Raw genomic sequence first — 25,704 nt, 5'->3', positions numbered from 1 at the left:
ATAAACTTTCTACAAACTTTCATTATACATAAACTTTCTTAAACAAAAAACTAACAATAATTAAACAACTACAACAAAATGGTATATCCTCTAAATAAATACTACATCTGTAGTAGAAGATGTGGACCAAACCTCTGTAGTCTGCAAGAAGAAGACTGTTTGTTTTTTAACTTCTGCAGACTGTCAAAATAAACTGAAAAATAAACTAATTTCATTATACCTAAACTTTCTGCAAACTTTATTCAACAAAAAACTAATAATAATTGAACAAATGCAAAAAAAAAAAAAAAGCAATAACAACATTCATTATATATAAACTTTCTACAAACTTTCATTATACATAAACTTTCTTAAACAAAAAACTAACAATAATTAAACAACTACAACAAAATGGTATATCCTCTAAATAAATACTACATCAAGCTTCTATGGTAAATACCCAAAAATATAACAAAACTACTTTTGCTAGACCTAATAGGCTTACCTAGAAATAAAAATAATAATAATAATAATAATAACAATGAACTACTTTCCACCACAAGTCACAGAACCCCTCGTACTCCTCTTCCACCTTCATCCTTCTAAACCCCATACTCAAAACCATAATCAAACCATCACAGTCACCATCACCAAAACCTTTCTCAACCCACCCTCCAATCCGATTCGTCCTTAAATGGATCGACCAGAATGGAGGTTTTTGCCCCCTTTTATTTGAAGGCGGAGGAGCAACGGTGGCCGGAGTAGGTGTGCGACGGCGGCGGCGTGGAGATGTGTGGTGGCCGGCGGAATCAGAGGTGGAGGGGTTGACGGAGGCTAGGGAGGAAGAATGGTTGTATGTTTCTATGGTTTGAGAAGGGGATAAATGAAAAGATGAGAAGAGGAAGAAGATGTGAAAAGTGGTTGGTCCATGTCTGCTCGAAGAAGAGGGCGGGCAGACCTTTTTTAATGAAATGTCTTCAGAAAAACAAACAATCTGCAGACCCAAACATCTGCGCGTGGTCTGCGCGGCGCAAACAAAAGAGGCTAGGAAGAGCTTCTCGGGAAAAACAAACACCCCCTTAATCAACTAGATGTGATTCAGGCTAATGTTGACCACCTTTGACTAATTTTTAGTAACTAGGCGGAGTTAAAGAAACTCCCCTCGGCACCATACCTTGTAGCGAGTACTCGGAGAGTACTCGGCCTTGTAGACCTACTTTTACAACATTGATTATAACTGAGATGTGTTTTGGCCGCGCATTGTATGAACTCGGTATTGAATTAAATATATATTGAGACGTAAGTAGAAACATTGTCGTTCGTATTTAAATTTAGAGTAATGTTACATTGCGAAAAAAAGTTAATACATAATATTTGACATAGATCGTTTCTAAACAAAACATATATATAAGCGCATCACGAGGATATGTTCAAATTTTAAAAAACTATAGTATTCTAAAATTTGTAAGAGAAGGAAAATATGTCAAAAGAATAATTATAGAATAAAAGAAATAATTAAATCAAACTTAAAATTGAATTATATATTAAAATGAAGTCAATTATAAACAATATTAATATAAAAGTAAGAAATAAAATATTGTAAGTTTGTAACTGTCAAATAAAAAATTAAATGTTCATGTACACGTGAAGATAACTAAATGGCTAATTTCAATGAATAGTATTTAATTTGAGTTAACTAACTTTTACTTTTTAATATATATATGAAGAAACACTAAGTGACCCGGTGCAGATTATAGATAATCTGGGGGTTAAGTAATGTTTCCCACGAGAATGAGGTCCAACAGAGACGGTTGTTCTTCAGGGAACCTGCAAAACAAACACCGTAAGCTCGTCACTGAGAAGGGGGGGGGGGGGTTCCTCCTTGTGACCACCCTCCGGCGTGAGAATCAGACTAGATTGCTCTGAATATAAGTGTATATTAAGAGATTGCTAGATAACAGGATAGCAGATGATCTTACCATTCCAAGATGTTGGAGTATTTATAGCCGAAGGTAGGTTTCCTAGAAGGTACAGCCGGCTGAATAGTATTCCTGTTCTACCAACAGTGGACTATGCACAGGCCATACTGGTTGGTGGGTAGGTTACGGCCAACAGTAACAAAGTCGGCTGCACTATTCCACTAACTGTAGATTATGCACGTCCCACCTACTGTGGATTGTACGCAGGCCATGCTGGTTGGTGAATAGGTTACGGCCAACAGTAACACTATTCCACCAACTGTAGGCTGCGCATGCCCCACAGTAAGGGTTGGTGAGTAGGCAGCGGCTAATAGTGACAAACAGTACTAGAGGGTGCTCCTCCTCGCACTGTTGTCGGTGAGCTGTCACCCTGTGATTGGCTCATGGGCTGTTCTGGTCAGATCGTCTGTCCTATCCATACCTTGGTAGGTATAGTACAAAAGATCTTTCAGAATCATACGGACTGGCTCATTTAGGCGGGATTGTTCCCGCCTTGCTCATTCCTTCATGTGACTACTGAAGTAGCTAGTGTCTTGTGCGTGTAGCCCTGCTGTCTGCGGGTAGCCTTCCCTGATGGCTTGTATCCGCAACTGCGGGAACAGGCGGGGTACTTCACCATTGGGAGGCTTTCCCTGCGTGTACAGCTTGCGTACTGCGCGTAAGGTTCTCTGAGCATGGTGGGTCCTGCGGGAGCAGATGGCCTTTGCGCAGACGTCCCTGTTCAAGGTGAGTCCTGCGGGACCAACTGGGCTCTGCTGGGACCTACCTCTTCAAGTCCCCCCAGTCCAATGTTCTTCTCATGAATGTTTAATAAAGTGAGGTGAACATTTGGACTTTAAGCAAGGGGTTTTGAAAAGGGGTTTTTAGTTTTAAGGTTCTCCGTGGGGATTCTTCCCGCGGGTTTCCTAATGTCACTTGCAAAAATTCTCGATTTTTTTGCTTGATCTTTGGGTATGATGCGGGTAGGTATGTAACCTTCTCGCAAGTCAGGAGCGTTGAGTCTCACTTGTATATATTCTCCATGGGGTTCTGGTGGTTTTCAACATAGTGATCAATTATGTTAAGACCACCAATTCCATCACGGAGTTTCAAACAATATAATTCTCGACGTTCCCGTTATGCGGGGATGTTATTCCTCTATCCGCAAGCATTGCTCAGAAGATCCTTCTTGGTTTCAATTCTCTGCGGGGCGCTAGGTATGTGAAGGGTTTTGCCTTAACACTACCCGCGCTCGTCTTACGGTTACTTTACTTCCAAGGTACTGGGGTCCATTCCCTGCGGGTGCTAGGTATGTGAAGGCTTTTGCCTTAACACTGTACCCGCACCTGTCTTATAGTTACTTGGTTGCCCAGGTATTCTTGACTTCAATTCCCTGCGGGTGCTAGGTATGTGAAGGGTTTTGCCTTAACACTGTACCCGCACCCGGCTTATGGTTACTTGTTTGCCAAGGTAAGGGGTATTTTCCCGCTTACTTTTTTGAATCTTTTTGAATTTTTTGAAATTCGAAGGGTTGGTGGAGAGATAAGAACAGTCCAAACCTCTGAAACGTCGTGCGACGGTTTCTTCTGACTGTGTCAGGACGTGCAGGAAGTTATGGTGACGTGACAGTACATGGTCATTCCAGACGTTTTTTCAGGCGCGTGGGCGCGATTTTTCGGGCGCGTGGCCGCAAAATTACTGGCACGCGTCCTTTTGACAGCTGTTGCCAGCTTGCTTTTTGCCACGCGTCATAGTTTCATTGCACCTTCGATTTCTCTCTCCTCCGCATTAAATTCACCGCATTAATTGCGATTAGTATATAAAGGGGGTGGAGGATCCTTTCCAATTCACACTTTCACATTTTCTCTTCATCTTTACAGCGATTTCCGGTGAATACTCTATTCAGTCGAGCATTCCCTTGAAATCGTTTTTTTCTTCCTTCTGCAAGATGTCTTCACATGATTTCGAGTCTACGACCGATGATAGGAGTACTGCTGGCGAGTGCCAGTGTGCTCTGCCCGGCGATCAGTACCGGTATGTTGTTAGGAAGTTCATGCTCGATCCTCTCGAGCCTGAATTTCCTGAACCCCATCAGACCGTGTACGATGCCCCCAGAGGCAAGATCGGGGTTTATGCAGCATTCTTTGTCTATGGGAATCTTAGGTTCCCATTGACAAAGTTTGTTTACCGTGTCCTTGAGAGGCACGGTGTTCATTTGACCGAGCTGCACCCTATGGCGGTCGCCAAGATTCGCCACTTCGAGTGGGTGTGCCGGATTTTGGGCATCGAGCCCCATGTGGACCGCCTGATGACCTTCTATACTTGGAGGTGCATCCAGGGGTGGTACACCCTGACAACCCGTATTAAGGGTTTAAAGATTTGCGCGACCGAGCGCAGTCTCCGATCGTGGAAGTGGGAGTTCTTCTACATATCCACCCGCGCCGTCCCCCTTGCCATGAAGTTTAAAAATGGCCAAGCAATTCCGAGCCTTCACGCCACCAACTACCAGGAGGCGGAATGGTTCTCGAAGATATCCCTGGTCCAATCTCCGGTTTACCGGTTTGCGGAGTCCGGGATGGTGATGTTGGGGATGAGCCGGGTGTGGAAGGAGGCGTCTCAGGTTCCCATCCTTCTCGAATACGGTTTGAACTCTATTCCTTATGGTATGTCTTGTCTTTTTTGCTGATACGAGTTTGTCTTCTAACTGTTTCTTTTCTTTCAGAGGGGAACGATTTGGAGTCGCTCCTGTACCCGCGGGAAGCTGACGGTCCCGCGCGGATGGGTACTCGTGCTCTAGACGAGGGCGAGTTGCCCATCCTGAACAAACGGCGGATCGGTTTGTGGAGGTCTATCCGCTGGGCCACGAGATCCTGAGCCACCGGCGGCCAGGTAAGGCGATATTCTATCCTTAATCCCTCAATGCTGTACCCGCTGCCGGAATTCATGACATCCCTTCTTCTGAGGAATCCGCAGATGGTCCTTCGCTGGTGCGGAAGAGGAAAGCTGCCGGCGGAAAGGGGAAGGAGAAGGTGGCCTCCACAGCCGATCCAGTGCTTATATCTGACACTGAGTCAGATAGTGAAGAGGTGGCGGGGAACCCCGGTGGTGAGAAGACCACTGCTCCGGAGGCTACGACTGTTGCCTCCGGAGAACCAACGACGACGACGGTGACCGGCATCAAGAGACCGGCTCCATCGGGCACGTCCCCGCCCGTCCGTACGTTCAGGCTCAAGAAAACCCGTAAGTACAAACGTCCTTATCTTTGTAGATTTATCACTATAAATTTATTGAAACTTATCTTCTTGTGCAGGCGTGGATGTTGACGCATTCCAGGGTGGAGCGCAGAGGAGTACCTCTCCGCCAATGACGGTAGGCTCGGTCAGCCTACCTGAGGCGTCGACCCAGGCGCCTGCGCCTGCATCCGCTGGTCCAGTTGCTCACTCCTTTGAGCCGACTGTTCCAGCCGAGATGACGTCACCGCCGGCCGTGAGTGCGATATTTACAGCATCCTTCACTGAGCCGGCGGTTACTGTTGCTGCTGACTCCACGGCGGCGACCGCGGCGGATACCATGCCTCCGCCATCTACTGCGGCGGAAACCGTGCCGCCTCCGCCATCGGCCTCGACGGCCGAACATTCAGGTACGCGCGAGGCCTCTCGCCAATCTTTGTTACCTTCCCATCTGCCTGACCTTTTGGATGGATTTCCCTTAGGTTCAGGTGATGGGTTCGGTGGCTATCGGCCTGTGATCGACCCTACAGGTGCGTAGGGTTCTTTTGGCCTTTATACATTTTTTTTTATGTCATCTTTTCCTAACTGCTTTGTTTCTTTTGCAGTGTCGGATTCCAATGAAGTGTATGTTCCAAGATGGAACATTCGCCGAGGAACAACCCTTCGCACACCTGTGGAGTGCGTGGACTGGGCTCGCCACGTTGCTCCCCATGGTGCGTTGGGGGAAGCCATGGTTAGCTACCAGGAGGGTAGGCTAACCAACGAGCTTCGGGTTCTCCTTGCCCGGATGCAGCCACGCGTCGAGCTGCTTTGTCGTGAAAACGACAAGTTGAAAGCAGCTCGCGTTAAAGAAGTATCTCAGGCGCGTGCTCTCCGGGAGGAGAACCAAAAACTATCCGCAGTGGCTGCGGAGAAGGATAAGGCCTTCAAGGCCCTCGAGGTTGAGGTTCAAGCGCGACTCGAGGCCCGCTCCAAGGCTGCCCAAGCTGTTAACGAACAGCTTCGGCTAGCTAAGGAGACTGCGAGGAACGCGACCGAGAGGGCCACCAAGGCTGAAGCTGTTGCTGAGCCTCTCCGCCTGGAGAATGAAGAATTTAAAGCCAAATTAGAGGCTGCCCAAGCTGTTAACGAACAGCTTCGGCTAGCTAAGGAGACTGCGAGGAACGCGACCGAGAGGGCCACCAAGGCTGAAGCTGTTGCTGAGCCTCTCCGCCTGGAGAATGAAGAATTTAAAGCCAAATTAGAGGCTCTTCAACAGGCTCATGATGCCTTGGCTATGGAGGATGCGAAGAAGCTTCAAGAGATCCTGGACCAGAGGGGCGTGCTTGCGCACACCGAGCGGAAGCTTAAGGGCGTTGAAGAGGCCGCTGCAAAGGATGTGCTTCTTGCCAATCTTAATAAGAGCGAAGCCGAACGCGCCTGCACCCAAGCTCAAGCCGCCCTTCAAGAAGCTCTGGTTGCCAAGGAATGGCTTCTTCGAGAAGCGTTGCCTCAGGTATTTTAGCTTTGTCTTCACGCTTTTCTTTGTGACAAGTTTCTTACACTTGTACATTTTCTTTGTAGGTTGTGCATCGGGTCTTTTCAGAGACATCTTACGACGATGCTATGAGCGCAGCCCTCAACGCTTCTCATGAGGATGGGGAACGGACCGGCTTCCTGCTTGGTCTAGGGTTTGCTGAGAAAGGCGTCCCGCCTTCTAACTTCCCTTTGTATAATGCGGATACTGAAACTATTTACGACCAAGCAGTGAACCAGTACGCTGCCTTCCCGCATCCGGTGGTGGAGAAGGTGAATGAAATTGCTGCTGCTGATGATGGGCTTGCTGTCCTTAGAGCTTTCCTTGAACCGCCACACTCTGCTGATGGTGCGGGTCCAAGTGGAAGTGGTCCTGAAGCATGATCCAGAAGATCCCTTTCCACCACTAGCGTAGATATTTGCTTTTGTATTTCTTTTGTATGCGGGTATACACCCAGCAATGTTTGTAATATTCGAGTTTTGATGAAATAAAGAATGTGTTTGTCCTTTTCTTTGTTTATTTTACGCATGTTTACACTTAGCAATTTCTTTAGTACTTAGATAAGTTAACTTTTTGACGTGGTAAATTATAAGTTTATTTTGCTTCCTCTTTCATGATTGTGCGGGTAGGACCGTCACTTGCACTTAGTAGGATGGCTAAACTTACATTTAACCTGCGTGGAAGTTTTCCTCATCTTTTCCTTTGAAATTTTCTAAGTGTTCAGAATAAGTTAACCTTTGAACGTGGTAGATGATAGGTTGAAGTTTTGCTTCCTTGTTCGTGATTGTGCGGGTAAGACCGTCACTTGCACTTACAAGGATGGCTAAACTTTACTTACATCTGACCTGCGTGTAGGTTTTCCTTAGAACTTTTTAACATTTTTAGCGTTGTGTTTATGCGGGTTTTGCCGCCTTCCACACGCAACTACTTACTTCTTCACACATTGATGCGGTGAATACCGGCACATGGGAAGTTCATAAGTTAAAGGTAAGGCTATCAACACATTGTGAATGGAGAATCATTTCCATTAGAAGTGGCTCTTAGGCCTTTTCTTTACAAGTTTGGAATTGATCTACATATAACATTTGCGTAATTGAGCTCCATTCCATGTTCTTTGGATGGGAATGCCATCGAGCCTTTCGAGCCGGTATGCGCCCTTTCCCGGAACTTGTTTGATAACGTATGGCCCTTCCCAGACCGGGGCCAGCTTTCCTGGGCGTTCTTGGTTCGAAGCCTCGTTGTTACGCAGTATGTAGTCTCCTTCATTGAAGTTGCAGAGTTTTACCCGCGTGTTGTAGTACTTTTGCATTTGTCGTTTGTAATTCTCTTCACGCACTGCGGCTAAGTCTCTGCGTTCCTCGGTTAGCATAAGGTCTAACCGTCTTTCCGCATCATTGTCTTCTGGCTGGATCAAGACCCTTGGTGAGGGTAAACCAATTTCGACCGGGACCATGGCTTCAGTGCCATAAGTGAGACTGAACGGGGTTTTTCCCGTACTGGCCTTCTTCAGCGTTCTGTTTGCCCAAAGGACGTGCGGAAGCTCGTCCACCCAGCCGGATCTGTGTTTCAAGAGTCTTTTCTTTATGCCTTCGACGATGCTTTTATTTGCTCTTTCCACCTCACCATTACCTTGCGGGTGTGCCACTGAGGTAAAGGTGTGGGTGATTTGAAGTTCTTTCAGCCACTGCTGTAGTTTCTTGTCAGCAAAGTTGGTGCCATTATCGCTCACCAAATTCTGTGGAAGTCCAAAGCGACAAATAATAAATTCCCAAATAAATTTTTTGATATGTTTTGCCGTTGTTTGGGCTAAAGGTTTTGCTTCTATCCACTTGGTGAAGTAGTCGATGGCTACCACTAGGAACTGAACATTTCCTGCTGCTGTGGGAAATGGGCCTGTCACATCGATGGCCCACTTCTGAAATGGCCACGAAGAAGTGACTGGAACAAGTTCATTTTTCGGGCGATGCGTGTTGGGTGCGTAAAGCTGGCAAGACCTGCATTTTCTGATGTATGCCAGTGCATCCATATGCATCCCCGGCCAAAAGTATCCCGCATTGTTCAGCTTAGCCACAACAGCGCGGGGACCTGCGTGAACTCCACAGATGCCTTCGTGTACTTCCCTTAGGAGGTAGTCAGCATCTTGGTTGTCCACGCATCTTAAGAGTGGGCCAAGAAAGTTACGTCTGTAAAGGATGTCATCGATGAGTTGATAATTCAGTGCTTTACAGCGTAGTTTTCTTGCCTGTGTTTTTGACTCTGGTAGTGTTCCTGCTGCAAGGTAATTTATTATTGGTGTCATCCACGTTTCTGTACCGGTTTGGATGACACAAATTTCCTTGTGCGGGACTGATGGTGCTTCGAGGAGTTCAATGCGGATGTCCTTTCCCAAGTGGGTGAAGGCTAGTGATGCAAGCTTACTTAACGCATCCGCAGATTTGTTTTCGCTGCGCTTGACGTGTATGACTTTACAGTCATTAAAATCACGCATAAGGGTTTTTGCCTGGGCGAGGTACAGGGCCATTGTGTCGTTCACAGCCGTGTACGTCCCATTTATTTGGTTGGCCACCAGCATGGAATCCACGTGGGCTTCCAAATTTTTCACTCCCATCTTACGCGCAATTCTCAATCCGGCCAAGAATGCTTCATATTCGGCTTCGTTATTCGTACTTGGAAAATCCAACCGAATAGCGTAAGTATATTCTTGGCCTGCTGGGTTGGATAATTTTAACCCTGCGCCTGAACCCTCGCTACTGGCTGCTCCATCAGTGTAGAGTCGCCAGACGTCATTGATGTCCTGTGCTGGGGAGGGTTGAGCCTCCTCCTGGCACTCTTTCTCCCGCGAAGCGGGGACTTCTGCAATAAAATCGGCCAGGACCTGGCCTTTTATGGCTGGTCTTGGCTTGTACTTAATTGCATATTCTCCCAATTCAATTGCCCATTTGGCTAGACGTCCCGATAATTCGGGTTTGCCTAGAACGTTTGAGAGTTTGAAGTTGGTGAGAATGGTGATTGGGTGGCCCTGGAAATATCGTCTTAACCTGCGTGAAGCGTGTATAAGTGCTAAGACTAATTTTTCGAGGGTAGAGTACCGGGTTTCTACGTCAGTTAGTACACGGCTAACATAATAGATTGGCATCTGGATGCCTTTTCGTTCTACTAGCAGGACTGCCCCGGTTGCTCTATCTGTTGCGGAAAGGTATAGGATTAACTCCTCTCCCGCTTGTGGTGCTGTAAGTGTTGGGAGTTCGATCAGGCGTGACCGAATCTCCTGAAAAGCTGCTTCCGCTTCTGGTGTCCAGCGGAAGTGCGTTTTCTTCAAGCAGTTTCTCAATGTTGACACGAAAGGAAACGACTTATCCGCATGGTTTGCCAAGAAGCGATTAAGTGCGACTAGTCGTCCATTCAGTGTCTGAGCCTGTTTGATGGTGGTAGGTGATTCCATTTTAACAATGGCTTCGACCTTTTCAGGGTTCGCTCTGAAGCCTCTTTAGTAACAATGACTCCCAAGAACTTCCCTTCTTCCATCCCAAATGAACACTTGCTCGGGTTGAGCTTCATGTTTATCTTTCGGAGCGTGTTGAAAGTTTCTTCAATGTCTTTCAACATCGCATCTGGCTCGGGGCTTTTGATGACCAAATCATCCATATAGACTTCCAAGTTTCTCCCGATTTGGGCATGAAACTCTTTGTCCATCAGTCGTTGGTACGTGGACCCTGCATTCTTAAGTCCGAATGGCATCATTTTATAACAAAATGTACCATCGGGCGTCCGAAATGCGGTTTTGTCCTGGTCATCTACGGCCATGTGGATTTGGTGGTACCCCTTATACGCATCCAAGAAGCATTTAAGGTGAAATGGTGCCAACGAATCCACCTTAAGATCAATTTCTGGTAACGGATAACAATCTTTGGGGCATGCTTTGTTCAAATCTTTGAAATCTATGCACATGCGCCATTGTTTGTCATTCTTCGGTACCATTACGGGATTTGCAACCCATGTTTGATATCTACTGACGCGTACGATGCCTGCGTCAAGGAGTTCCTTGACTTGGGTTCTACACGCGTTAGTTTGTTCAGGCCCCATTACTCTGCGCTTTTGTACGACTGGCGTAACAGCCGGATCGCACTTGAGCTTATGCTCCGCCTTACTTCGGGGTACACCAGTCATGTCAGCTGGTGTCCACGCAAAGATGTCAGCGTTTTTCTGCAGTAAGCGTTTGAGTAAGGTGCGGGTGGGATCAACGATTGTTGGTCCAATGGTAACGGCCTGGTCGGGGTATTTGCCATTGAAGGCCCATTTTTCCGGTTCGGTGACGGTTGGTTTAGCCATTTTCGGTTTGGGTTTAGATGAGACAGATGCGATGCATACCTGGGGAATGCCAGTGATCATTGCTACACCCTCAGCTGTTGGCCATCGCATCATGCCGTGGACTGAAGATACCACGGCGTTGAATCTTGCCATCCCGTCTCTTCCGAATAGGATGTCGTACGTGTGGTGTGGCTTTCTCATCACGACAAAATCCACGTCTTCTGTGCGTGAATGATTCCCATCGGTAAGAGTAACGGGGAAAGATAGGATACCCAGGGGGGTTTCTGTACTGCCGTCAAACCCTTCCATTGAAGCGTAGACCGTTTCCAAGCGTTCTTTGTCTTCATCATCCAGCTTGTCAAAGAACTGCCTGTACATCACTGTCGACGAAGCGCCGTTGTCAGCAAGAGTGCGGGAAGTGATGTAATGCCCCAGCTGGCTTTTGATGACGATGGGGCCTTCTTTGCTGGGGCCTCCTGGCACTCGCGGGAAGCGCACCTCAGCTTCCTTCCACGCGCATGGTTCTGTCACTCGTCTTTTTCTTCCTCTGACCTTGCCATGAACCATGTTGATGCTGATGTCGACGGGCTTTCGTCCGTTACCTCTGTACCGGTTGTCATTCCTTCCTCCCTTCTTGATTGATGCCACGAGATGTGCAAGTCTTCCAACCTTGACAAATGTCTCAACAATGTCCTTCAGGGATGTGCACTCTTCAGTACCATGACCCTTTGTCCCGTGGAAATCACAGGATTTGCTTTGATCCGCATTAGGTTTATGCCGGATCAATGGGGCTTTTGGCCATGGCAATTTTTCCGTGGCAAATATCTCCGTGACGCTCTTGGTGAGTGGCGTCCACCGGTGTTTTCGGTTTGAGGGGTGTGTGTTGTCCCTTCCGCCAACAAGAGGGCGAGAGCTGGATGAGGTGTCAAAGTTTATCCTTGACTGCCAAATACCTAGCCGCCTCTTTTTGTTCTGCCGGGCGATCCTAACGTTGTTCTCCCTTGTCCTCTGCGTGTAAAGGTGTGTACTCTGGGGAAGATCTCTTCCCAGCTGCTTCTCCGTCTCGGCAAAGCGCTTGGCTGCCGTCATGATGGCATCCCATGTGGATGGCATGCCGTCCTTACCCGTCAATGTGCGGATAAGCTCTGGGTACTCGGCGCCCTGGATGAAAGCGGCGCGAACAAGATCTTCACTTATGTTGCCCAGACTCAGCTTCTTGGAGTTGAAGCGGGTGATGAAGTCTAGTAAAGATTCATCCTCCTCTCTAACGCAGTTGAGGATCGTCCACTGCTCTTCAGTATACTTTCTCTGCTGGCTGAAGTGTTAGCTGAACTTGTTTTGAAAGTCCGCCCAGTCATATATGTGGTGGACCGGTAAACGATCGAACCATGCCCTGGCTGCTCCGACCAGAGTCATCTGGAACATGTAACACCACGTGGGTTCCGTCCAGTTACTGACGGTAGCCCCCGCAATGAACCTGTTCAAATGGTCGTCTGGGTCGGATAGACCATCATAAGTGCCAATGTTGGACATTTGTTTGGCACTTATCGGGGCGATTGCTTCCGCAATATCCCTTGCAAATTTTGACTTTCCTGCATTCGTAGCAGTTGGTCTGAAGGTTTTGGAGAAGTCACGCGGGTTTCTCTCCGCATTTGTTGGTTTAAAGGCTTCCCCAAAATTCCTTTTTGGCTGGGAGTCCATTTCCTTACGCTTCCCTTTCGCCTTATGGCGAGGGTTTGCGTCGGTATCGGACTCCTCCCTCTCGTCATCTGAGTACTCGCCCTCGCTGTTCATAATGAGGTGTTGGCGAGTACTACCGAATTCGTCAGCCTGTTGAACTGAACGCAAGCGTTCGTCCAATTCAGCTTGGAACTCTTTCTGACGTGCTTCGGCCCACGCCTTCACTTGATCTAGTGTTTGGCGAGGGACCCTCGTTCGTTTTTCCAGCTGGGTATCGGTGAACCCCAGTGGAATATTTACTGCACTTGCCCCGGCTTGTGTAGACGGGGTAGTGTTCGTAAGGACTGTATAACCGCCGGTGTTCCCCCCAGTTGCTGGGGTTGTTACCGGGGTTTCTTGGTCGGTTACTGGCCTTTGGACCGGAGTAACGTTAACCATTTCTTCAGAAAATTTGAAAAAACTAAATTAGTTCTGGCTTTTATGCACGGATGGCGCCAATGAAGAAACACTAAGTGACCCGGTGCAGATTATAGATAATCTGGGGGTTAAGTAATGTTTCCCACGAGAATGAGGTCCAACAGAGACGGTTGTTCTTCAGGGAACCTGCAAAACAAACACCGTAAGCTCGTCACTGAGAAGGGGGGGGTTCCTCCTTGTGACCACCCTCCGGCGTGAGAATCAGACTAGATTGCTCTGAATATAAGTGTATATTAATAGATTGCTAGATAACAGGATAGCAGATGATCTTACCATTCCAAGATGTTGGAGTATTTATAGCCGAAGGTAGGTTTCCTAGAAGGTACAGCCGGCTGAATAGTATTCCTGTTCTACCAACAGTGGACTATGCACAGGCCATACTGGTTGGTGGGTAGGTTACGGCCAACAGTGCTACCTTCAATGGCTAATTTCAATGAATAGTATTTAATTTGAGTTAACTAACTTTTACTTTTTAATATATATATAATAGGGCCTGAATTATTATACTATATATAATTGCAAATCTAATGCTACAGTGCTTGATGGCAAAATTGTAATTTTTGGATATTTCTTGCTTTTCACTACGATGTATGTGACGGTGGCGATAGAAACGAATCACCAAAGAAGACCGGTAGCGACGCTACTGCTTCCTTATTCTTTGCATTAGGTTTATACGCTGGTAGTCTCAGCGTATAAATTCAAATTAGCCGGTCATTTAAATTCAGATCCTTCGTTTTTTTATCATTCAGTTATATGCACATGACGTGACTTAGTTGTTGTAGCAGAAATTTTGGAAATTGAAAAACGGTGGCTGCAAAAGCTCATTAAACACTTAAAGGTTAGCAAGTATTATAATTTGAGGGATAAGGTTATACCCTATTTTAGCTCATGAATCAACAAGAAAATCCACTCGATGTGTTTAACGAATACAGATGATGGAACATTAGTGAGGCTCATTATTGAGCTGCAAGTTTGTTTGTTTTTTTTTTTGTAATTTATGTATATTTTTTGTAAATTAGTGAATAATAGTTATCAGCAGAAATATATTTATCCAGATTTTTAATCTTATGTTTATGTCTTATTTAATTTGATTGCAGTGCAGAAAATAAAATGAGAAATAATAATTATGAAAACTTATTAGTGTTAAATGGATTAACTGCTGCTTATTCTGCGGTGAACTTTTCTTGGATAATTAGAAGCCATTTTAAAACATTGGCAGTGAGCTTACGATTATATATTACAGGTGTGAGTGACACAAAGAAGTCCATATATTTGGACTAGCATCCCACCCAAAACCAAAAACCAAAAATGCAGTTTCAATAAATTAAGGTTTTGTAATCAGCAACTACCCAAAGAAAATAGCAAACAACAAGTGTTAACAAGTAGTGTTTTTGCAAAAAATGACTAGAATTGGCTGGCATGGCTTTTGCAGGAACTTTGGTATGTAAATGTGAATCTAAGATGCAGCTAGGATATGCAAGGACTTTTGTTAAAACCTGCTAACAGCTGCTAATACAAATTATAATGTGTACTATATATAATGCATGACTATAAGGAAACAAGCCAGAAACGCAACCAACAGAAAGCTTCGGCGCAAGCACAACGGACCGGGGCATCCACTAGTTACAACTATGTTAGAAGGACTTTGACACATATTCTTGCTAAACTTTTTTCTTTTTTTTTATGTCACTTTCCTCAAATGAAAAACAAACAATATTTCGTATTACCTTTTCCTTCCCAAGAATATGTTTAAACTTTGTAACAAGAGAGATGCAAATAAAACCAGTCTAGGCTAGGTAAACTGGTTTCTAACCCAACCCATTGCACCAAAAAGACAAGTATGAAGAAAACCGATTAGGACCTGATCCAACCCGACAGTTCACAGTGTCATTTATTGAAACAAGTTTTGGACCCAACCTGATACGAAAAACATACAAACGCCCACCCCCCCCCCCCCCCCAAAAAAAAACCATCTTATAATCTGAATAATTTTTTTTTACAAACCAATTTTTATATGACAAACGCAGTTCGGCATATAACCTAAACCGATTTTCCTCCCAAACCAGTTTTGTACACCTCTATTTATAACCCTATCAACCAAATAGTAATGAACTATTTTAGCTCATGTAGTTTGAACCATCTAACCCATTCGGCTAAAAGTAATCTTTTAACATTTAACACCCGTCATTAAATAGGTCAACATGTATATTTTTTACAGCTATTTTGATTAACTGACATACCGCTAACTCACCCGAATATGGGACAACCTATATGAACCAAAATAATGATTTACTTTTTAACCTTATATAAAATTATTTAAGGGTTCTTTGGGATTCCTTATGAAAGCTCGTTTTACAAAAGAGTAACTTAGTAACATTTTCCTATCATATCAAAGCAATTCCAATTATGGGTGAACAATAACTGAATCGTTAACTGAAACCGACGGAACCGAACCAAAGTAACCGAAAACCGAAATTAACCGAACCACACCGAACTCCTCATTTTTTTCTTACTTTCCAGCATTTTTTCCTCTATTTCGTGTATTATACGTATTAATAGTTCAGTACTATCATTTTCATGTATTTATGTCTCCATTTAATGTACTAATATCTTAATTTTATATATTTATATCTTCATTTAATGTAGTTATACCTTCATTTCATATATTTAAACACTAGCTTTTGAACCCGTGTATTACACGGGATTTGTCAAATGACAAAAATAAATAAGTTTTGTTATTTAAAAAAATAAACAAAATGAAAAGTAAAAATAAATTAAATAAATCAGGTATGATATTTTAATTGTGATTCTTAATATACTTCTCATGATTGAAATTAAGTGTAGCTTAGCATACCATATAATAAATCTAAAAAATTCATTGATGATGATAAACCAAGTTGCTTTAAATGCAAGGTCTTACATAAGCCTTTGAGGCTATATTAGTTTTTATTGAAATTGTTTTGAAATGAACCAAAGTCACCATTTTTTAAAATGACTCATACATATTCGATGATTGACTCATGTCAAATCAGAACGAAACATGTGAAACAATTGTAGTCTGGAAATGCTACAAACACAATTTGGTAATAGGATTGCATGTCCGAAATGTGTCTTCATATTAAACGTAACACATGATACAAATTTTGTATACAAAGAAGTATTTTCGAATTTGTAATAATCACTTTAAGGTCTCATTTACCATGTAAATTAATGTATTAGAAAAAGTAAACGATTTATGAATTATAAAATTCTCACGTTTCATGACTTATAAAATATATCTTCTTCATGTTTCACTACGTGCACTACACATGGTGGATAATATGAACTTAATGTAATTTTTTGTGTAACAATGTTTAACATATGATGATCAATATGCATATAGACAATAATCTTGAGTATAATGTCATCAGATTACATATATGCACACCTAAATATATACTTTATGCGATGAAGAAAAACCACAACCAACCCAATAATTAATTATATTTAGCATCAATTCTTCTTGAATGGTAATTATAAACGTGACTTTTATACACCTTTAAATAGTTAATAAAATCCATCTAATTATGCTATAACTCAATTGATAAAATGGTTTTGACTATGGATAATTGGGATAAATGAGATGAGATATTAGGAATTATGATGAAAAATTAGGCTATGAGTGAATGTAGGATTGACACTTAAGCATCAACACTTTTTTTTATTAATAGAGTAACATAAGATTTGTTTTGTTGAAATTGATTATATTGTAAATGTTTATGAAATAAAAAAACGAAATTTTACAGTTTCCAAAAAACAAAGAATTCGGTTTTATAACTTTTTAGAAAAAATCCAAATTACAATTACAAGACTCCAAATTTCTTTATGTATAACTGATCATCGTTTCAATGCTTTAATTTTTTTTAGCATGACTACGTTTAGAATATTAAATTAAAGATACAAAATTCATAATCACATTAATTGGAAATTTAAATTAAATAGAATAATTAAAAATTTATATATATGAAGAGAGAAGTCTCGCATAAAACAAACTGAATTCACGAGTCCTTATTGTTAAAACATGTGTTGACATTTTTTAATAAAAACTAATGTATACATTGAGCAAAATTATATTTTAGGTTTTATATTATTGTAAATAGTCATTAATGTATGCATTATATCTTGAGATGTAACTCATGGGTCAAACCATTTTCACTAATGACCCATGGATAACATGAATTAAGGAGAAGAGAGATTAGAATATTAGTATAAAATTTTAATCTAGGATTGAATGTGGTTAGGACACCTAGTCATCATTATTTTTGTTTATTAGTATTGTAAGATTCATTTCATGTATTTTTAAGCAAAATTTTAACTCATGTTTAATATATGTTAATGCTAATAACCAAACCGAACCGTGCACCCCGTATTTCAAACACCTTATTCCTTTTAAAAAAGTTATAAAGCGATCGAAAATAAGAAATCCCAAACACCCCTTTAATTTCTAAATATCTTCACCATCCATCTTGGTCAGATCCAAATCAATGGACCCAAACAAACGCATTGAACACCAACACCAACACCACCCACCAACACAACCAATCATACACACCTACAATAACAACAACAGTAGCGACCCAGAAGAAACAGTAACCATGACATCAACAAACCAAACCAAACGTTACAAAGGTGTCTGGAGGAAAAACGGTAGATGGGTTGCCCGTATTCATGACCCGGTTACCAACTCTCGGGTCTTTCTAGGCCAATTTTGTACCCAAGAACATGCTCTTAAGGCTTATTATGATAAGAAGAGTGAGTTTGAGGGGTTTATTAAAGGCGAAAGTGGTTCGGGTTTAGTGGTGGTTGATAAGAATGGGTTTTTGTTGGGGGAGTTTAGTCGGTTAGATGACGATCTCAAGATTTACGAGTAAAAATAATCTACTCGTAAATCCACCTGACCCGAGTAGGTTTGGTTGTTATAAATTAAGGTGTTGGAATTTGTGCGGAAAGTTGTAGCTTTTTTTTTAACAGCTAGTAATATACTGCTAAATTAAGGGAGGGAGTACATGTTACACCGGGGATACCGGATAGTTTTAATTACTTGCATATGTTATATTCGAGTTTTTAGATTGTTGTAATGACTTACATTGATGTTACGAGATCTATTGTTCATTGTCTTCATTAATGTAATTAGAGCGAGTTTTAAGGTTTATTTTCCAATCAATCATCTTCATTTAAAATAGGGTGTGACTTGTGGTGCAGCATGTTGCCTGCTTATCTGGCTCTATATTGTAATTGGATCATGTATTTTCAATTAAATCTTGTAGGGTTAGAATATCATCATCATTATTGTAGTTTAGTAGTTAGAAGGTTTAGGTATTAAAAACACAGTGGTAGATCGAATTTGCATTTAAAATGCGTGGCGACGCAACTTGTTGCCCGCTTACCTGTCTATCGATTATAATTGGATCTTTTTGTGAAATTATCAATTGATTGATTAATTAAGTTAATATTTACATTACAAATTTTTAGTAGGGGTGTGCACGGTTCGGTTCGGTTATTAGCATTAAACGAACCGAACCGGACGGTTATCGGTCCGGTTCGGTTAATAACCGATATCAAACATGGGCTAAAATTTTGCTTAAAAATACATGAAATGAATGTTTAAATACATAAATTGAAGGTATAACTACATGAAATGAAGGTATAAATATATGAAATTGAGATATTAGTACACGGAATGGAGATATAAATACATGAAAATGATAAAACAAAACTATTAATACGTATAATACATGAAATAGAGGAAAAAATGCTGGAAAATATGAAATAAATGAATAGTTCGGTGCGGTTCGGTTAATTTCGGTTTTCGATTACTTCGGTTCGGTTCTGTCGGTTTTCGTTTTGGTTAACAATTTGGTTATTGCTCGCCCCTACTTCTTAGTAGAAAACTCTAAACTTCTAGAAAAAACTTAATGTGCAGATCATGCTCTTGTTGGATTGTTTATGCCTTTATGGTAGTATTCTTAGTTTATTTTTTTTTTAAATATATTTGTTATATATTATATTGAATTAGTTAGTTGTTTGTTAACTCATAATAGATCATACTATTTGTTAGTGCTCTAGAACTTGTTAGGCGCTAGTCGAACAATAGGGTACCGACTTGCGATAAATACGGATTAATCTGATTGAAATTTTATTTTTAACTTTTCAAAAATATATATATCGAAAGTTTTATATACAAACTTTCAACTTTATTAACCGGATTGGATTAATAAGTATATGTTTTCAGATACTTCAAAGATTTTGACCGAACTATGACTGATTGTGACCATTTTGACAGATTTTATCTGAGGTTTGAGCGTTTTGGGTTGATTTGGACCAGCTGTTACCGCTTTTGACCGACTACTGATTATTGGGTCCGATTAGCTGAAATCGCATCAGTCGGTCACTGATTACCGATTAATCAGCGACAGTTTACAACATTGTTGTCTGTGTGTTTTATTGTTTCAGTTTAATAAAACTGAAACTGTTTAAAAATATTTCTCTTGTCAAATTTCCAGCTTTACTCTCAGTTTTATCACATATCCACCAATTTCAGGGTTCTTTGACTGTTTGACACCAATGAAATTCATTTTTTATATATATGAAGAATTATAAAGATGATAAAAAAAAGTATTGTTGTGTTTGGCTTAAATTATATAAAGAGCAAAAAATATGTGGATATTTGACTGTGTAGAAACGAGCTATAGTGTGAAAGGATAACTGAGTTATTTGATTTTTTTAGGTTATAACACAAACTTTTGAGAACTTTAAATCAAGTCTAAATTTGAGGCCTAATGAATATTTGTGGTTAAAGAATTTAAAGCCCAAACTTTTAGGCGTATTTTGAGGTGCACAAAAACCCGAACTCAAAAAAACACCGAAACCGGATTTAATTAAACACGAGTTTTTACTATCCTAATCCATACACGACCCTAACCGTAGGGTATGTATTTCAGTTCAAAAACCCGTACTTGGAACCGAACCAAATTTGTACCTGGTAATACTTGAAAACCGGATGCAGTTCCATACCTGGAACGACATTTTTCAAATATCCGATCTATACCCGAAATTACCCAATAATATACCTCAAAAAAGTGCAGCCTATTAAAAAATTCAATCTGTACACGAAAAAACCCCGAAAACAGGGGTTTTTCGATACCCGAAAATAATATATATATATACACACACACATACACACGGTTTTATACACGACCCGGCCCTAGTCAACAAGTGACACCCGCAATGGAACAGTTTTGTTTACCTTATTGAAATGTCATTGGTAGTTTTTTCATATTAATTGAAAGTTGCATGAAAACTGATAATCAGTCGTAACTGATTACCAATGGTAATTGCCCATAGTAAGCTACTACCGATTAGTTGCAATTTGGTTCATCAACGTTAGCAGTAAATTACCGCAACTACGAGCAGTGGTAGCTAGTTTGATAACAATAAATAACTTCAAGTTTCACAATTTCTAGTGCAATTACTACTGATGGAATTAAGCCAATAATTGCCAATGGTTACTATCATCAAATGACAATTGAAATGTAAATATAAAAAGGAAGTCTTCTGTCTGTTTAAAACTTGCTAAATAAAGGAAGTTAGAATTTCATTTTAAGAGGAAAATATAGTCTTGTTCTTTGTTGAAATTTGGTATTATTCAATTATTATTGTATGGTATATACGTAAAATGAGGTATACTCTGAAAAATGAGGTATACATGATTCAGAAAGTTGTCAGGGTAACTCGGATGGTACTTTAGGCAAAAGACATCACTATTTTTTAAGAACACAATCAGAAAATTGCCTAGGTAATTCATACGGGATGACTTAACAGTAAAAGGCCACCGTCAACTGACCCAACCCAGTTGTACGTAGCCCTTAAGCGTCTTCAAGTTATCTTTAGTTCTAGGGAAAACCCATCCGTCCAAAGGCCCACCGGTTGTAAAACCTGAAAGCATGTAGGATCGCATTGAAGATTACAAAAATCTCGGTCTTTCTTTATTGAGTCACTCAACCCCCTTCAAAGTATTGTCAATGAGGTTTGAACCTGAAACTTCATTAAAAAAAACTTAGACTTCCAACCATTTCATCACATTGAAAATAAACAAAAGACACAACTTTATAATTTTATAATAGTGTGAAGTATTTCTTGAAGCTATTTGCAAGTTAATAGAACAAATAATAATAATAATAATAATAATAATAATAATATGAAAGAGTAAAATTGCAAGTTGATTGAAAGAAAAGAAATAGTATAGCATTGTGTTGGAAAAAAATGTTTACCAAAAAAGGAGATGTATGTAGGGAATGGGTGTGTGGGAGTGGTAGATTTGAGTTGTTGAATAACAAGTTAACAACATTCATTACAGCATCCACTCATTGCTCTTTTAAGATTTTTTACTTATATTTTTACCATTTTCTATTTTATCTATATTTTGAACAGTTATCTTGATAAAATTGCAAAATACCTAAATAAGGGCTGGCGAATGCATCGGGTTGAAATACATGAGAGTCGAAATACGAGCAAATTTAAAATTAAGAATACGAATATAAACCGAGTATGTAAAAATTAAAATACATTAGTGGTTATAAATATGCTTTAATCAAATTGTAAATGAGTTGTTGAGTTATAAATAAGTTGTAGTAAAGTTATGTGTCTCAAATAGGTTAAACTTATATACTATAATCCTTTGAAAGTTTTTAACAGAGTGACACGCGAACTAGTTTAATATTAGTTGAAGCGAGCAAGACCCGTTTTTACATGAGATGAACATGTTTATCTCAAATGTAATATGTTTATTTTATGTTTTTTAATAAGCATACACTAAACACATGAAAACTCAACTAAAGACTTCTCGACAGTTTCTAGTAAGAAACATATAGTTAATCCTAAATCCGAACAAGATTACCCTCAATTTCTATCGTGTTTCAAATCCACTTCTTCATCGTGTTGAGACCTAGATGTCTTTCCATATAATGTTATGATACAGAGACATTATACAACCTTAATACATACCTTATGTCCTTATTCCAGCCGGTTAAACACTAATATAATTTCACATTTCACCAAATTTAACTGTATTTATTTTACTTTTTTTTAATGGAACGACGACATTGCATTAAAAGGAACCGACTAGCAAGTAATTAGTCGGTCAAAAAGAAAAGAAATTAGTTTGATGTCTTCTTCAATATTTATATCAAATTCTATATGTTAATATGAAACGACAAAAAATGAAAATAATACGATTGCTGAACAACGCTTTAGCCAATAATTCTAGAAAAGGGCCATGTTAGCAATTTTGTGCATGGTCATGTATAAAAACATAACAAGACCAACGCATGAGATTAATACACCACCATAATATAAAATCCTGAAGGATCCCTTTCTTATGTTTTAATGCGATAAAGACATTTGATGATTAAATTAAACCATGATACATGTACATATAAATATGGTTACATACTTACATACATACATATACATAAAAAATGAAAACACATAGTAGTTGAGGTTATTAAATTTGAAAGTAACACATAGATAGCCGGTTGGTAATATACCATTACTCCTGTAAGGTCCTATGTACTAGACCTTAAATGGCTTCATCTGTATGTCATACAAGTATACAACAAAGATTTATACTTCCCATATGTAGTCATTTTCTTTTTATGAGCTAAGCTCCTTTATATAAGGATACCATATATTAAACATGATACTATTATTCTATTAAACATAATTAGTATTCGAGGCAAATCAATAAGCTTTTTCGTGTCATAACTATTTGCATCAAGCGTGAGAATGACAACTTAACAGGGCCGTTTATGAGATCTCAAGTGCCCAAAACAAGTAATTGATAATGTTTCAAAAATAAATATTAGGTCATTTTATACTAATTGGTAAAATATTAGGTCAATTTATACATTTTATTAGCCCATTTTCACTTGTTAATGTTTTAAAACATTGTTATACATATAAAATAAAATGAATGCCACCGATGAAACAGTCATTTATACGTTATGTTATGCGAACTGTAACAATCGTTGTTAGACCACTTATGAGCTTCTTAAGTAGACACAGACAAACTGATTGATTTTCTAATGATCAACAAAACCATTCAATATTGGTGACAACAACTTACTTGAAATTGAAGGAGGGGGGGGGGGGGCTCATCTTAATATTTTTTAACTATTATTCGTATGTAAAAATCTAGCTCAATCACCCATGTTAAAATTGGTATTAAGCACCTTATCATCCCTGGAAAAAAATCTCATCTTAGAGTTTTTTTTTCTTGTTACTACTCATATGAAAAGATATTTATTGATTTTTTTAACTGGTTCTATCATTTTCTGGATAGTTTTATTGTAAAATCATTTAAATGATATGACACTTTATTACACTCATTTAAGATGACACATCATAGAAGTTACCAGAAATTTTTGACATGTGATGGCTTTTTAAAGTTATTTACATTCCTTACTCTATCTTTGGTTAGATTCACGGTCCTACTTCTTTCTCCCTCAAACAATATTGTCCGTCCATGTGGTCGTTGATAATGATATCGTACTAGACTAGACAACGACACTTATAATGTTTTATTTATATTTTGAAATCATTCATGAATGGGGAGTGGTTGAATTAAGTATTAACATTAAACATGCCACAAATAAAATAAAGAACTAAAAAATGGCATTCTGTTGATTTTGAGAAGTACTTAAGAATATAGATAATTCGAGAACTTTGATATAACCCCGAGGTTTATTGAGTTGATTCAGTGTGTACGGTGTTGGTGATTTTAATTTCATCAATATCATTGTAGTCGATTTAAAACTATTTCAGAAGTTAAAACATACATTGGCTTGAGTTAGGAGGTCATGTCATGGTACACACTCAATCCTGACTAAGCCTTTAAAATTAGAATGGGTTACAAAGGGACAACGCCCCCTTTTGATCATCATAGGTTGTCCACTGAGTTAGATGTTCGAAAACTAATAAAAGCTCATATAAGTCCAAGTTGTAAGTCGATCAACAAAATCATCAAGTTATCAGCATAACATTACATCGACTAGTTAAATATTCTTTCTCACCCCATCAAACAACAGACCTTCACAAATGGTCATATCGAATTTCAAATTTCTTTGAAAACATCCCTATTTGTTCTACAACAAATATCCACAAACCCCCATATATTATATAGATATAAACTGTGTGAGAATAATGTGATAGTGGGCACCACTATGGGAAGTCCGTAGCACTCATAGAAGGTCCGGAACTAAAGACGTCGCTCATAATGGCAAGTCCTTGATCCTTTCTCTAACCCACTGTTATGGATGCTCTAAGATCAAAGATTAAGACCGAGGACATCCATACTAGATGGAGACCATGTGCACAACATGTGACTTGCATGTTAATATAAGTTTATAAACTTAAATACATGTACTTAAACCATATATATATATATATATATATATATATATATATATATATATATATATATATATATATATATATATATATAAATTTATTGTCTCACACAACCCAGTCGTATTCAAAGGTAACCAATTATCAAAACATTTCATCTAAACAAACATGCAATTGGTACAAGCATTGGAAATCATGACAACTTCCTACAATATGTAGGAAACATTTAATTTGGGACCACTTATCGTAATAATTCAAGGAGTGAACAATAGAGACGAAGACAATATCTTAAATAATATAAAGTTAGAAATTGTTCATGGCAAAAAAGAAACTAGCGTCCATCATTGACTTTTTATTTAAATAACTTTTATATATATTTTATTATATTTTAGAAATTAAAATATGTAACTTTCTTTTCACAAAACGCTAACGCGCTGGGACATATATAACCTGTCTAGACTACTTAGGCGACCCGCAACGCGGGGACCCACAACACTAATGACATGGAGGCTGCATACCAGGCATGCGACGTTGAGACCATGCCATTCTTTGTGTCCGATTGATGATATTTTGTTCTTTTTCTTGTCTCACAACTAATACTCCATCCGTCTCGGTCAAAATGTCTTAATTTGAAAAACACAAACTTTAAGATAGATAAAATATTTATTTTGTTTTGCTTACCAAATGATAATAATGTCCTTGGAAAGTGGATCAATAAATATTGTTTATTAATGTTACTTGTGTGTGTTTAAGAGTAAACTTGGAAATTGGCTAATAAATTTTGAAAATGAACATTTATAATTAGACAAATAAAAAAGGAGATGTGAACACTTTTAATGAGACGGAATGAGTAATAAATAATAGAACTAAATATTAGTAAAAGATAAGTTGCATGTGGTAATGATAAGTATAGTAGTGTTGAGGTAAAAATATATCGCATATAGGAAAGACGAGATGTAGCGTCACGGACAGCCTTACAACAACAAACTAAAGCCCGTAATTACAAGTTTACAGCAAGACCAAATTACAAAGTTGAGTCAAGGTTGCTCAAGTGTAATTTTCATAATCAAGAAATATTCCAAACTCCTAAATTATTAGCAATTCAACATGCTAA

At 39.7% G+C, this 25,704-nt stretch overlaps 1 protein-coding gene across 1 annotated transcript; it reads left to right on the top strand.

Moving 5' to 3' along the window:
- Positions 1–17,782: 17,782 nt before the first annotated feature.
- LOC143614905 (ethylene-responsive transcription factor ERF120-like) lies at positions 17,783–18,058 on the top strand. Its single transcript, XM_077088204.1, has one exon. The coding sequence runs from the start codon at positions 17,783–17,785 to the stop codon at positions 18,056–18,058; it is 276 nt and encodes a 91-aa protein (XP_076944319.1).
- Positions 18,059–25,704: the final 7,646 nt, after the last annotated feature.

Source organism: Bidens hawaiensis, unplaced genomic scaffold (genome assembly GCF_021521415.1).
Source record: "Bidens hawaiensis isolate Kalapana, Puna unplaced genomic scaffold, B.hawaiensis_p1.1 tig00041253_1, whole genome shotgun sequence".
Taxonomy (NCBI): domain Eukaryota; kingdom Viridiplantae; phylum Streptophyta; class Magnoliopsida; order Asterales; family Asteraceae; genus Bidens; species Bidens hawaiensis.
This window is presented reverse-complemented; position numbering and strand designations above follow the sequence as displayed.